The sequence below is a fragment of the Balaenoptera borealis genome, assembly GCF_965194805.1.
Source record: "Balaenoptera borealis genome assembly, chromosome: 20".
In the NCBI taxonomy this organism is placed as follows: domain Eukaryota; kingdom Metazoa; phylum Chordata; class Mammalia; order Artiodactyla; family Balaenopteridae; genus Balaenoptera; species Balaenoptera borealis.
The window spans coordinates 17,272,131-17,286,127 of record NC_138879.1 but is presented as its reverse complement, the minus strand read 5'-3'; the positions used below and the strand labels follow the sequence as shown (position 1 = coordinate 17,286,127).

General features: G+C 36.8%; 1 protein-coding gene and 1 long non-coding RNA gene across 3 annotated transcripts in view; one reads left to right on the top strand and one right to left on the bottom strand.

Moving 5' to 3' along the window:
• LOC309618917 (leucine-rich repeat-containing protein 37A2-like) overlaps nucleotides 1-13,090 on the bottom strand; it is a 27,689-nt gene extending 14,599 nt beyond the window's left edge. The window contains exons 1-4 of one of the 2 annotated variants that reach the window (XM_082373413.1): nucleotides 12,354-13,090; nucleotides 11,642-11,722; nucleotides 5,560-5,631; nucleotides 4,939-5,013 (exon numbers count right to left, since the gene is read on the bottom strand). In XM_082373413.1, coding sequence (XP_082229539.1) covers nucleotides 4,939-5,013; nucleotides 5,560-5,631; nucleotides 11,642-11,661 — 167 coding nt within the window. In that variant the 5' untranslated portion in view covers nucleotides 11,662-11,722; nucleotides 12,354-13,090. Of the gene's footprint in view, nucleotides 1-4,938; nucleotides 5,014-5,559; nucleotides 5,632-11,641; nucleotides 11,723-12,353 lie in introns of those variants that run through there. The other variant, XM_082373414.1, reaches the window with a different exon arrangement.
• LOC309618924 lies at nucleotides 5,640-13,997 on the top strand. The gene is made up of 2 exons (XR_014238679.1): nucleotides 5,640-10,778; nucleotides 13,089-13,997. It is a non-coding gene; the product is annotated as an uncharacterized lncRNA (long non-coding RNA).

Sequence of the window (13,997 nt, the reverse complement as noted above, 5' to 3'; positions counted from 1 at the left end):
GACATGCGCTACTAAAGTTTATTCAAGAATAAAGATACTAAAGAAATTGGATGTGCAGTTTAAAACCTTCCAACAAAGAGAGCTTCAAGTCCAGGTGGCTTAACTGAGAAATTCTACCGAACACTTAAGGAATAAAATAATGCCAATTCTACACAAACTCTACCAGAAAGTTGAAGAGAAGGGAATACCTCCCAACCTATTTATAAGGCCAACTTTCACCGTATCAAGATTACACAATGACATTACAAGAAAACTATAGACCAAAATCTCTCATGAACACAGAGGCAAAAACTCTTAACAAAATTTTAGCATATCAAATCCAATAATATATAAAAAGATGATACATCATGACCAAGTGGGGTTTATCTCAAGAAGGAAAGGTTGGTTTAATATTTGAAAATCAATTTACCCAACTTAGTACACTAAAAAAGAAAAATCAGGACGTCTCTGGTGGGGCAGGGGTTAAGAATCTACCTGCCAGTGCAGGGGACATGGGTTTGAGCCCTGGTCGGGGAAGATCCCACATGTCACGGAGCAACTAAGCCCGTGCACCACAACTACTGAGCCTACGCTCTAGAGCCCGTGAGCCACAACTACTGAGCCCATGTGCCACAATTAGTGAAGCCCGTGCACCTAGAGCCCGTGCTCTGCAACAAGAGAAGCCACCACAAGGAGAAGCCTGCATACTGCAACGAAGAGTAGTCCCTGCTCGCCACAGCTAGAGAAAGGCTGCGTGCAGCAATGAAGACCCAATGCAGCCAAAAATAAATAAACAAATTAAGAAAAGAAAAGAAGAGAAAAATCGCATAATCATTGCAATAGATGCTGGAAAAGAATGAAAAAAATCTAACATCCATTCCTGATTAAAGAAAAAAACAGCCCTCAGTAGACTAGGAATGGAAGGAGACTTCCTCAACTTGATAAATGACTTCGACAAAAAACCTAACATCATATTTAATGGTGAAGGACAAAGTACTTTCTCTCCAGGATCAGGACAAAGGCAAGGATGTCTGCTCTCATTACTTCTGTTTCACATTGCACTGAAGGTTCTAGCCAGTGCAATAGGGCAACGAAAAGAAAAGAGATATTCAGAATGGAAAGGAAGAAGTAAAACTATCTTTATTTGCAGATAACATGATTATGTAGAAAACCTGATAGAATCTACAAAAATGCTACTGGAACTAACAAATGAGTTTGTCAAGTTTGCAGGGTACAAGATCAACATACAAAAAGATTAATTTATCTCAACAAACAAGCAGAGATCAAAGTTTTAAAATACTACTTATAACAGAATCAAACATATAAAATACTTAGAATAAATCTGACAAAAGATGTAAAAGACTTGCACACGGAAAAGTGTAAAATATTGCTGGGGGGAAATTAAGGAAGACCTAAATAACTGGAGAGATATAATGTATTCATGGATCAGAAGATTCAAGATTGCTAAGACATCAATTCTCCCCAAATTGATTTATAGATCAAAATCCCAGTAGGCTTTTCTATAGAAATTGACAAGCTAATTCTAAAATTCATATGGAAATAAAATTTAGAATAACTAAAACAACTTTGAAAAAGAACAAAGTTGAAGAACTAACAGTAACTGATTTCAAGGCTTATGAAGCTACACTTTCAAGACATTGTGATAGTAGTGTAAAGATAGACAGAAAGATCAAGGGAACAGAATAGAAAGTTCAGAAGTAGAGAGATGTGGATAACTGACTTTCAGGTTCAAAGGCATTTAAGTGGAGAAACGATCGTCTTTTCAACAAGTGATGCTGGAACAATTGAATATCCAGGTGCAAAAAAAAAAAAAAAAAAAATGAACTTCCATCCAAACCATGTACAGAAATGAAGTCAAATTGGTTTAGAGATCTAAATGTAAAACATAGAACTAAAAAACATAAAACTATAAAACTTCTAGAACAAAACAGGTGAAAAATTTTATGACCTTGAGTTAGGCAAGATTTCTTAGATACAACACCAAAAGCATAATCCATAAAAGAAAAAAATAGATAAATCAGACACCATCAAAATTAAGAATTTCTGCCCTGCAAAAGACACTCCTGAGAGAATGAAAAGATGAGTCACAGAATGGGAGAAAATACTTAGCAACTTACATATTGGATAAAGGACTAATTTCCAGAATATATAAAGAACTCTCAAAATTCCAGAAAAGTACAGATAAAAGATTCAGAGATACAGATGCAAAATAAGCATATGAAAAGATGTTTCACATGATTAATCATTAGGGATGCTACAGTGAGATACAACTACACACCTATTAAACTATCTAAAATTAAAAATACTGAGCATAGCAAGTGTTGGCCGCAACGTGAAGAAAATGCAACTCTCAAACGCTGCTGGTAGAGATGTAAAATGATCAAACCACTATGGAAAATAGGTATTTTTTAAAAACGTAGACATACACTTACCAATGATCCAGCCATTCTACTTGCAGGTATTTACCCAAGGGAAATGGAAGCATACATCCATACAAAGACTTGTACACAAATATTCATAGCAACTTTATCTGTAGTAGACAAAGACTGAAACAACTCAAATGCCCATCAATGGTGAATAGATCAATTGTGGTACATCCATATAATGGAATACTATTCAGCAATAAAGAGAAATGAATTACTGATATATACAACAATATGGATGAAGATTAAAATAATCATGCTGAGTTAGAGGCCAGTTAGAAAAAAGTATACACTGTATGATTCCATTTACATAAAATTCTAGAAAATGCAAACAGAAAGCAGATCAATGGTTGCTTGGCGATTGGGAAGGGCAAGGAACGATGGGAAGGAAGAATTACAAAGAGACATTAAGAAACTTTCTGAGGTGATGGACATTTTGATTTTGATGATGTCTTCGTGGTGTGTATGTATGTGTGTGTGTGAACACAGATTACTGTATGTCAATTATACCTCAAAAAGCTGTTAAAAGAAATGATATTATATGAGAGAGACAATTGGGGAAATTTGAATAGCAACTCTTTATTAGGTAATATTATTGTGTAGGAATTTAATTTCTTCAATACTGTGTGTTAACAGTATTGTAGTTACATAGGGAAATAATTTTTAATATCCAGAGAGGAGGGCATCTAGCTGACAAGAGAGGGATCGCAATTGCGGCAGATGCTGTGGAAGGCTGAGGAAGATGAGGCTAGAGCAGTGACCAACAGATGTGACGGCGTGGTGAAGACAGTCATTTGTCAGCTGACCTGACAAAGACGGTTGGAACAGACTGCTAAACGCAGGGCCCTTTCCGCCTACTAATCTCATGCAATCCCCTCAGCTAGCCTTGGCATAACAGAAAGTTTCTATTAGCTTGCCATATTGGAGGGGGGATGGCACAATTTAAGGTGCAGTTAGTTGTGTAATAAACTGTCACAATACGGTCCTAAAGAAATAGTTTTTTAAACTGCAAGAAAATGAAACTTGACCCTTCCCTCACAACATATATGAAAGTTAACTCAAAATGAATCATAGACCTAAATGTAACTATACAACTTCTGGAAGAAAACATAGGAGAAAACCTTTGTGATTTTGGGTCAGACAATGGGGTCTCACACAAAGATTTCTTAGATAAGACACAAAAAAGCACAAACCATCTAAGAAAAACTGCTAAGGGACTTCCCTGGTGGTTAAGACTCCGAGTTCCCAATGCAGGGGGCCTGGGTTCGATCCCTGGTCAGGGAACTAGATCCCGCATGCATGCCGCAACTAAGAGTTCGCATGCCACAACTAAGAAGCCCATGAGCCGCAACTAAGGAGCCCATCTGCCGCAACTAAGACCCAGCACAACCAAATAAATTAAATAAATATGAAAACAAATTGCTAAATTAGAGTTCATCAAAAATTTAAAACATCTAGTCTTCAGAGACACTTTAATACAATGAAGATAAGTCACAATCTGGGAGAAGATATTTACTAAACACATATCTAGGAGAAAGGACTTTTTCCATTGCTTTTCATATAAAGCACTCTTAAAACTCAATATAAATATCCAATTAAAAAACGGATTTGAACAGACACTTCATTTAAAAAGATATTTGCACATGAATAGACACTCAACATCATCAGCTATTACAGAAATGCAAAATGTGGCAAAAACCACGAGATGCAACTACACACCTACTAGAAAGGTTAGACGTTTTTAGAAAACAAATATAAGGATCAGTTGAAGATGTGGAGCAACTGCAACTCTCATAGACTGCTAGTGGGAAAGCAAAATGGCACAGGCACTTTAGAAAACAGTTTAGCAGTTTCTTAAAAAGTTAAATATGCACTTAGCATATGATGAAGCAATCCCACCCTTAGGTATTTCACCCCAAAGAAATGAAAACATATGCTTGCACAAAACATATGTTCACACACACATGTGAGTGTTTTCAGAGGCTTTGTTCATAATAGCCAAAAAAAACTAGAAACAACTCAAATGTTCATCAAATGATGAATGCGTAAACAAACTGTGTATCCACACAACTAGAATACTACTCAGCAATAAAAAGGAATGAACTACTGACAGGTGCAACAAAACAGATGACTCTCCAAAGAGACTGGCTAAGTGAAAGAAGCCAAAAACAAAAGGCTACATACCACATGATTTCATTTATAAGATATTCTGGAAAAGGCAACATTATACGGACAAAAATCAGATTGGTGGTTGCCAGGGGCTGGTAGCGGGAGGAGGATGGATTGACTACAAAGGGACATGAGGGGTCTTTTGGGAGTGCAGAAGTTTTCTTTACCTCAAATGTGGTGGTGGCTACAGAACTATACGTTTGTCAAAACACATCACACTGTATATTTAAAAATAGTGAATTTTGTTAAGTGAAAATTATACATAAATAAACCTGACTTAAGAAAATAATACAACAAACCTAAAAAAACAATTGGGTGAAAACAAATGTAAGAAAAATCAACTTACAGTTTTTCCAATTCAAGGGTCATCATGAGGATGCTTTCAATTGTTGTAAGTGCCACTTGTGTTGTTCCCATGTCTCTGAAGGAGAAGCCCAAACATGCATGATATAAAACCCAAAGACAAAAATTCTAAACTTAAAAAGATACTTAACGTGTGATTACTTCAATTCTGGCTTCTTACTTGCCATACATGATAATTCCAAAGAGCTCTTATTGAAGAAATTTAAATTTGCATCATCAAATTAATGGCCTTGGTGCTGAACGGTACAATCATTTTTTATTATCCTAACTTCTCATTTTCAATTGCATCTACCTCTTTTGATCACTCTCTTTAAAAAAAAATAATGTACCCCTTATTCCTTTTTGCTTTCTGGGATAAATAATATTCCTACATGCATCTACATGTTCCATATCTATATGTGTTCTTCAACACTGTTCTCATTCTCTGCTGGCTGTCTTACCCATGTATATTCTTTCTTAATCGTTTTCTTTGCCAATAACTTTTATTTTCAATAACCCAGTTAAAATCTAAATTATGACTTTTTAGCCAAAGTACTCAATCTTTGACGAAAGTAAAAAAGAGCAGAAATTATCTCATGAGCCATGAAACTGTTGCAATACTTACAAATATTTTAATGCTGGCAATTTAAAAAGATAAGAATCTTCAACTGTTGTCAAAGGATTATGATTGAGAATTCTGAAAAATGGAATGGAATTTAAATTATCTGCATTTTCGATTACTTCCATGAAAGCTTATATTCATTTTTTTTTTTGGTACGGAACGTGAAGGTTTAAAAAAAAAATCATTTTCTGTCTTTACCCATAAATCACCCTTAGCATCTGTAAAACACTCTTTCATTGGGAACTACCCAGGTCTCTAGATGATAAAGTGGAGAAGAGAAACAAACAAACAAACAAACAAACAAATAGAAAAAAAAGTGGCTAGTAAAGACAAAATATGCCAAAGAACTTTTCAGGTTAAAAACCCTAGAAGTGACTATGCTGGTAGGAAGCCCTTGCTCTGTAAAAAAGTACTATTTCTAGTATCCTCCATAATTCAAGGTGTTTTTCTTTCATCTCTACAAATTTTTTAACATTTCATGATTTAAACTACCCAGTGAAAGACAAAAATAGGGCTAATTCCTTGGTTCTGGAGCCAAAGAAGAAGAGATAAATCCAAGAGGAACTGGTGAAAGCCATACTCCCATCACATAGTCCCATGCGTATTCCTGTATCATAGCCTTTGTTACTGTGTATGTAATCACCTGTTTACTTGTCAGTCTCCTAGATTGCCAGCAACTTGAGAGCAGGGACCACACTTTATTGTCATTATTATTCCTGTGCCTGACACAGTGCCTAATATTTACTAGGTATTTAATAAATGTTTGCTGAATAAATAAATAACATTTTGTTTATATATCAATAAAATAAACAAATTAATTTTGGGGAACAAAATTTTATTCCAAAATGCTGGAATAGATTTTCTTCTTAGTTCTTTCTTTCTTTTTCCTTAGTTCCTTAAAACAAATAAGGGGGGGGGGGAAAAAACCCAAAAGAAACAGGAAGAAAGAAAAGAATATCTGACTTTAGGTTAACTCTACTCAAGAATTATTAACGTATTTTTGCGAATATTGTAAAATAATTATCAAAACTAATATCTTTTGGGTTGCCACGCATCTGTGATCAGCATTTAACATTTAATCCTCACAGTAACCTTATGTGATAGATATATTACCCCATTGTACAAATGAGGAAACTGAGGCACAGAGAAGTTATATAACTTGTCCTAAGTCATCAAGCTAGTAAGAAGCAGAGCTGGAATTTGAACTCAGTTCTGACTCTAAAGCCTGTGTTTAACCTGAATGAAAAAAAAAGTGGGGGGCGGGGGGGGGGGGTTTAAAACATCTGTTACTTTAACCGTAATTTTGAGAGCACTAAATATAGAAATACCTTTTCAAACTTCATCTACACATCTGGGAAAGCCTCTATGAGAATTATATTTTCTCTTTTTATTTATTTATTTATTTATTTCTCTTTTTATTTATTTTTTCCTTAATCATCTCCCATGATAAATATTTAATTAGCCTATGGTCATTGAGACTTTAGAGATTTTAAAAGATATTGCAGGAAACTCAGTAAAAATGATGGAGGAAGGACATCTGACAATTCATCCCTCCATAGAAGCAACAAGAACAAGAACAACAACAACAACAACAACAAAACTGGCAAAAATGGTCAGAATCAACTTTTTCGGAACTCTGGAAATTTAACCAACAGGCTTGCAGCAAATTGGGGAGCAATTTATTCAAGGAAAACAAATTAATTTCTGTAAGAACAATGAGATCTGTGTTGCTTGAACTTGTCCTTGACCTTTGCTCTCCATGCCAGTGGTAGCCTTGAAAAACAGCCCACATCCCTGGTACCAGGAGGAGCAGCATGGACTGGGAGGTCCTTCAAAGCCTCATTCCCAAAGAACTGTCATTGTTTTACATGTCTGGTGGTCCCCTGGAAGACCTCACTTGAAAGGCTTGCCTTTGACCTGACTGAGAGCTGTCTAGTGAGAAAAGCCTCTCCTCAGGTGGCATTTTTGGAAAACATTTTCAAGCAAATATTTTAACATGGCGGTTGCATGAGGCAATGGATAACAGTTCGGGGCAAAAAACAGCCCAACCGGAAAGCTTAAAAAGAAAAGCTGAGGAATGAGATGTCCACAGAGACTTTGAAATGTTCCAATGTATTCCTGGGAAACTGGAAGACCACAAGACATATTCCTGGGAATCTAGGAAAATAACTGTTAGCATTAATAAATGAGTTCAGCAAGGTTGTAGGATATAAGATCAATATTATTTCTACACACCAGCAATGAGTAATCCAAAAATGAAATCACGAAAACAATTCCATGTGTAACAGCATCAAAACAAATAAAATACTTAGGGAAAAATTTAACCAAGTAAGTGCAAGATTCACACTGAAAAGTACAAAACTGTTGAAAGAAATTGAAGAAGATCTAAATAAATAGAAAGACATGCTGGATTCATGGACTGGAAGATAATCTTATTAAAATTTCACTACTTCCCAAATCGACCTATGGTTCCATTGCAATTCCTATCAAAATCCCAGCTGACTTCTTTCCAGAAATTGCCAAGCTAATTCTAAAATTCATATGGCAATTCAAGGAAACAGAATAACCAAAACAATGTTGGTAAAGAACAAAGTGGGAGGACTCACACACCCTGGTTTCAAAACTCAGTTCAAAGCGACTGCAATCACAGTGTGCTACTGGAATAAGAACAGACATGTAAATCAATGGAACAGAATTGACAGTATAGAAATAAACCCTCATATTTATGGTCTACTGATTTTCAACAAGGGTGCCAAAACAATTCAATGTGGAAAGAACAGTCTTTCCACGTGATGCTGGGACAACTGTACATCCACACACAAAATAATGAAGCTGGACTCCTACACGTCACACCATGCAAGAAAATTAACTCCAAATGGATCAAATATCCAAATGTAAGAGCTAAGGCTGTAAAACTCTTAGAAGAAAACACAGGCGTAAATCTTTATGACCTTGCATTAGACAACCGTTTCTTAGATATGATACCAGAAGCAGAAACAACCAAAGGAAAAATAGATGAATTGGATTTTATAAAAATGAAAAAGTTTGTGCTTCAAAGGACACTATCAAGAAAGTGAAAAAACATATAGAATGGGAGAAAATACTACAGGTGGGAAGAATAAGATGCAGTTGGGAGAAGAAAAGTATAGTAGTTGCTAGGTGTGACAATCTCAAAATTTTGAACTCTTACAAATAAAACAGCCACCCTAAATCACAGACCCAAAGGACAGACCCAAGTTAGTTTTGGTTTTAGCGTTTGTGCCTTTCTAAATCTGAGAAGCTGCCAGGATTCTAGTACACAGCAAAAAGTGACGACAACACCCTGAAGTGTGTAAGCTTTTGTGTGTACATAGCTATTGAAAGGAGACCAATGCTAGTTGACTGGGGGAGCATTAGAGCGGCTCTGTGACCGCAGCTCAATTTGCCTTCATAGTGTGGCCACACCTACCTCATTGATACTCTCAACAATGGGGTAAACAATTCAATAGGGATAAGGCTTTGATTTTCCTCTTATTCTCTCTTAGTGCTTATGTTCTTGGTACAATATTGATGTACCACAGACAAGCCAGCATGTGAATGTCCTCTGTCTGGTTAAGTTATATAGCCTTTCTACATTGTAGAGTCCTTCAGTTTCTAAAATCATGGAGCTTGTATTGCTAGGACCAGTGAAGTGACTAAAAGAATTTTTAAAAATAAGCCATCAGTCTGGACCTGCATAGGTGAATGAAGGAGAAACACTTTAAAGTCAGAAAAAAAAGTAGACTTAACATTTAGGATTATCAACCACTGCTGGTTTTCCATAATATATTTCATTCCTGATTTTATCTGAAAGAGATACGATTACTACCACCATTCAAAAAGTGGTACTTTATTAATTAATAAGCTCTTAGCTCATCTTTGAGGTCGATTTCGGATTTCAAATAGACTACCACACTGCTAACTACTTCACCTGATGTTTGTCAATAACATAGAGGCTTCATTCAAGAAACCTACTGACTTATAATTACCTGAAACCCGGTGATGAATCAAGGTTTTGTGGGGCCTGAACCTCATCTACTTTGGGAAATCCTGTCTAATAAAAACATGCACAGTTATGAATACAAAAATCGCTAGGACCCCTCTCAAGACCTTGGAAGGGACCTATGCAAGTGAGGAGCCCTGAAGCCTAAGCTTCATTGAATTCATGATAAATCCACCTCAGCTGGGGCCCTTTGCCAAACTTATTTAATGCAGGCAACTTATAAACACCCCAGTAATATGTCATCATAGGTAGTAAAATGACTTAACTCGAGGGCGGCATCTTCCCTTGGTGGCTTGCCTTTGGAAAGAGATGCAATAAAGTCTGTATCTCACCATGGCAAATGTTTCCTGAAGCCAATTAGCTTTGTCTATTAGAAAGACTTAGCCCAAAACAAAGACTTAGTATACTGTGACAATCTTTTGAAAGTAACTGTGAATGAGTTTTAGGAGTACAGTACTAATTTATTTCCAACACCAGATAGTTTTGATTCCTTCACTACCTTTTTCTGTCATTTAAGAGGAACACAAATTCAAAAGGAACAAGTTGGTGCCTCTTCCATTACAAATCTTTTCTAACCGACCACCCATTGTCTACTTCATCACCCCCCTCCTCACCTTGTTACCCTGCTGCACAGATGCTAGAATGGCTCTCATATATGTTTTCCCATCAACATCCATCTTTCTCCTTCCAGGATGAAAGCTTCTTGGGGACAAAGTCCCTGCCCTATGCGTCTTTGTATCCCCAGCACTTAGTACAGTGCTGACACACAGTGGGCATGGCACTCAGTGAATGTTTCTGAAGGAGTTCATTAATTTTTAAACTGTGATTTATTTATTTATTTCCACAAGGTATTTTCCTGTGTTGCCTACATAACTATAGTGAAACTCTGATTCTTATAAGGAACTCTTGGTGTTATAGGATGTTTAGGAAACGAGGTGAGTTTAAGACGTTGTATTGACGCTACTAAAACCTCCTGGTGAAGGGACCTCATGAGCCTGCTCTCCGGTGTGCTGGCAAAAGAAAAACTGACCCTCGGTGCTCTCTCCCCAAGGTAGGCATCAGCACACTAACAAGGAAAAGGAAGGAGGCCGCTAAAGATAGGCATCTGCAGGAATTGCTAATCCAGCTCCAGACACAGCCTCAGCACCTTCATTAACCCAAAATGAACTGTGTGAAACTGGATTTCTGAACCACAAGACAGGTAAGAGAGTCTTTTCCAAAGCCAGGTGTAGAAGAGCTCTTTACCTTGAGTCTAAAATCGCCTTCGGGCCATTGAACGTACCCACTCTCATTTCCTTGTGCCATGAGAAATCACAGAATTTTTGAGCTGAAAGGGTGTAAAACCCACACTCCTTACTGAAGAGTAGTCAGCAAAGAAAGTATATTGAATTAGGCTACAGCAATGTATTTTCTTTGTATTTCTCACACTACAGCTGAACACAAACAACGTCTTTTTCCACACCTCAAAGCTTCCTATTGGCCACAGATAATTCACTTCAGAGATATATGCTGTTTGAAAAATAATGTTCTGGGTGGCTGGGGAGAGCCCTGTGGTGGGCGTTCAGGAATTCTTTCTGCTTTACCTTTTAAAAGAGCTAATAATGGTTGGGGAAGCACCCACACCTTTTGCTCGCTGACGAATTCGGTGCTAAACTTAGCTCTTTGCAGCTCTGTGTTGCATACATTTTAAGCAGTTAGGAACTTTGCACATGAGCAGGAATCAAAGTGAAATTCAAAAGTGGAACTTCATGGACCATTCGCATATCGGAGAGACATCAGTGGGATTCCATGACAATGCTAATTTGAGTGTTTTTGCTTGGTGCCTTTTATTGCCCGTGCCAAAGATCAGTACTATGGAAAGCAGAGCGTTTCATATATATGAGTTAAACAAGTCTCTTGGCCTCTTTGTGCCTTAGTTTCCTCATTTGAAAAAAAAAAAAAAAAAAAATGGCTCTCAAGACATACTTTCCAGAATTCATACTGGGCTTACACCCAGCTAACCAATAACTGCATGATGCTTTTACACACAGTTTTTTACACGTATTCATCTTCGATTTCACTTACAACTTGTGTAAAAACTGCATTCCATGCCAGGCCTGAAACGTTCCAAAGCTCAGTTCTGTGAGTAAATTGCAACTAAGATTTCTACAAAAAAAGACACAAGCAAAAGAAGAAGAAAAATATATATTCTTTCAGAACATTTATCCTTTGGCAATAATTCTAATTTATATATGATGAAACATAACAACACTACTCCCTCCATACACTAAAGAAATCTCACTGTGGAAGACATTATGATTTACACTTTCATGATTATATATGTGGTGCATTAGATACAAAATAGTAAATGCTCATTAAATACTTGTGTTAAGGGATCTTTATTTCTCTAGAAAGGCAGCACTATTGACATTCTGGGCTGGATAATTCTTTGCTGTGGGAGGCTCTCCTGTACACTGTTGGATGTTTAGTAGCATCTCTGGCCTCTGTCCACTAGATGCCAGTAGCATATACAGTTCTGACGAGCAAAAATGTCTCCAGACACTACCAGATGTCACCTGTGTGCAAAATCACCCTGGTTGAGAACCACTGCTCTATAATGATTCACTCTGATCTGCGTAATAATTCTCACACTAATCTTTGCTAGAGACAAAAAGGATTTGCTACAAAATTTTAGTAGTAATTTTAATCATATTTCAAAATGAGTAACAAATTAATTTTATAAAAAATTAAGCTTTACAAAAATTCCAAATATAATGAAGTTATACTTGTAACTTACATAAACTGCACAAAAGGTAGTGGTTCAAATGTACGTCTTTCGATAGACTGTATTTTATTGCAGGATAAATCTCTAGGAAAAGTAAAAGGAAAATATTGCCTCAATTAGCTATTAGATATCTAATTAGTAGGAATAACTAGTAGACTTTAGAATGATAATAATAAATAAGAAGCTTTGGTCTAAACTCCAAACCTTAGGAATTATTACTTGAACCTTCCAGAGCCCCTAACCCTGCCTTCACCTCTCTTAAGAGTCTCACCTTCAGGATCTTCATAAATTAAATATACAACTATGGATCTTGATAGATTTTGGAGGTAATCTTTCCCAAGAGCAGAAGCATTGATTAGATTCCACCTTTCGTGGTCTCACCAAATTCTGGATTATGAGCTCAAAGTTTTTATCTCTATATATCATTATAATTTCCAATATTAAAAGGAATATTCTTATATTTACACACCTCCCAGTATAGTTCTGTTTTTCTAGGTCAATTCATTACCAGAAGAAATAAAAGATACCCTTTCACACAACTTGAAAGGAAGTTACTTCTCTCATTAATATGTAACTTTAATTCAGTATTACACTTTCTATCATATTGACTTTTATTCGAAAATACCTACTCTTGACTATAGCTGACTATCTTATTTCCATTGATTCCAGCTTAGTCTCTCATTTCACCTGGATGGGTATAACTGTCTTCTGACTGGTGTTTCCATCTCTACCCTCTCCCTTTCTAAGCCATCCTCCACGCGATCACCAGATTAACCCTCCGGAAGTGGTTCTCATATACCAGCATCACTTGTGAACTTATTGAAGATACAAATACTCAGCCCTACTCTGGACCTCTTGAATCAGTAACTATGGGGGTGGAGCCTGTGTTTTCACAAGCCCTCCAAGTGGTTGGTTCTGTTGCAGGCTAAAGCTTGTCCTAAAGCACTGCTGTGGTAACATGGTAGCTTGACATGTTATCCTTGGCTTGGCCTCCAAAGCCCTAGATGATCTGGCTCTAATCTCCTACTCTTCCCACTTGTACTCTACAGGTACTCAGAGTATTTTTCCTGTGTTTTGCCTTTCTCCCACTTTCCTTTTGCAAGCTTATTCTTCCCAAGTTGTCTGTCATTGATACCCAACGGCCCTTCGAGGTCCCGTTTAAACAGCATTGCTCTAGTAACATCTTCCCGGATCCAATTTGAAGTCTTTTTTCCCTCTTTTGTGCTCCAATACCAACTTATAGCTCTCATTGCCCATATTCATTTCTTTCTTTAAATATAGCTATTTTTGCAACCCATGTCCTCTGAGCATAAACTCCTTCAAAGTATGGACTAGATCCTGCTTATGTGCATCGTCTCTCACGTTTAAAGCCTACGTGCGGACATAAAGCAAACTCAAATATTTATAAAATCAACAAATAGCTGGGGAGTGGATAGAAGGAGGAAATGACTGTTTTAAAAGAAACGTAGTTTTATTACTTCATGGTGCCTCCACAACCATGTCATTATGGTTTGAGCTTATATGTTTATTTTCCCTGTGAGATCATGAGTTGCTAAAAGGAGTCCTGTCTTACCCATCTTCGTGTTTACAACACTAGGCGTAGTGCTGATTAGCATATTCTTTTTTCGCTTTTTTATTGATTGGCTTTTTTTTTTT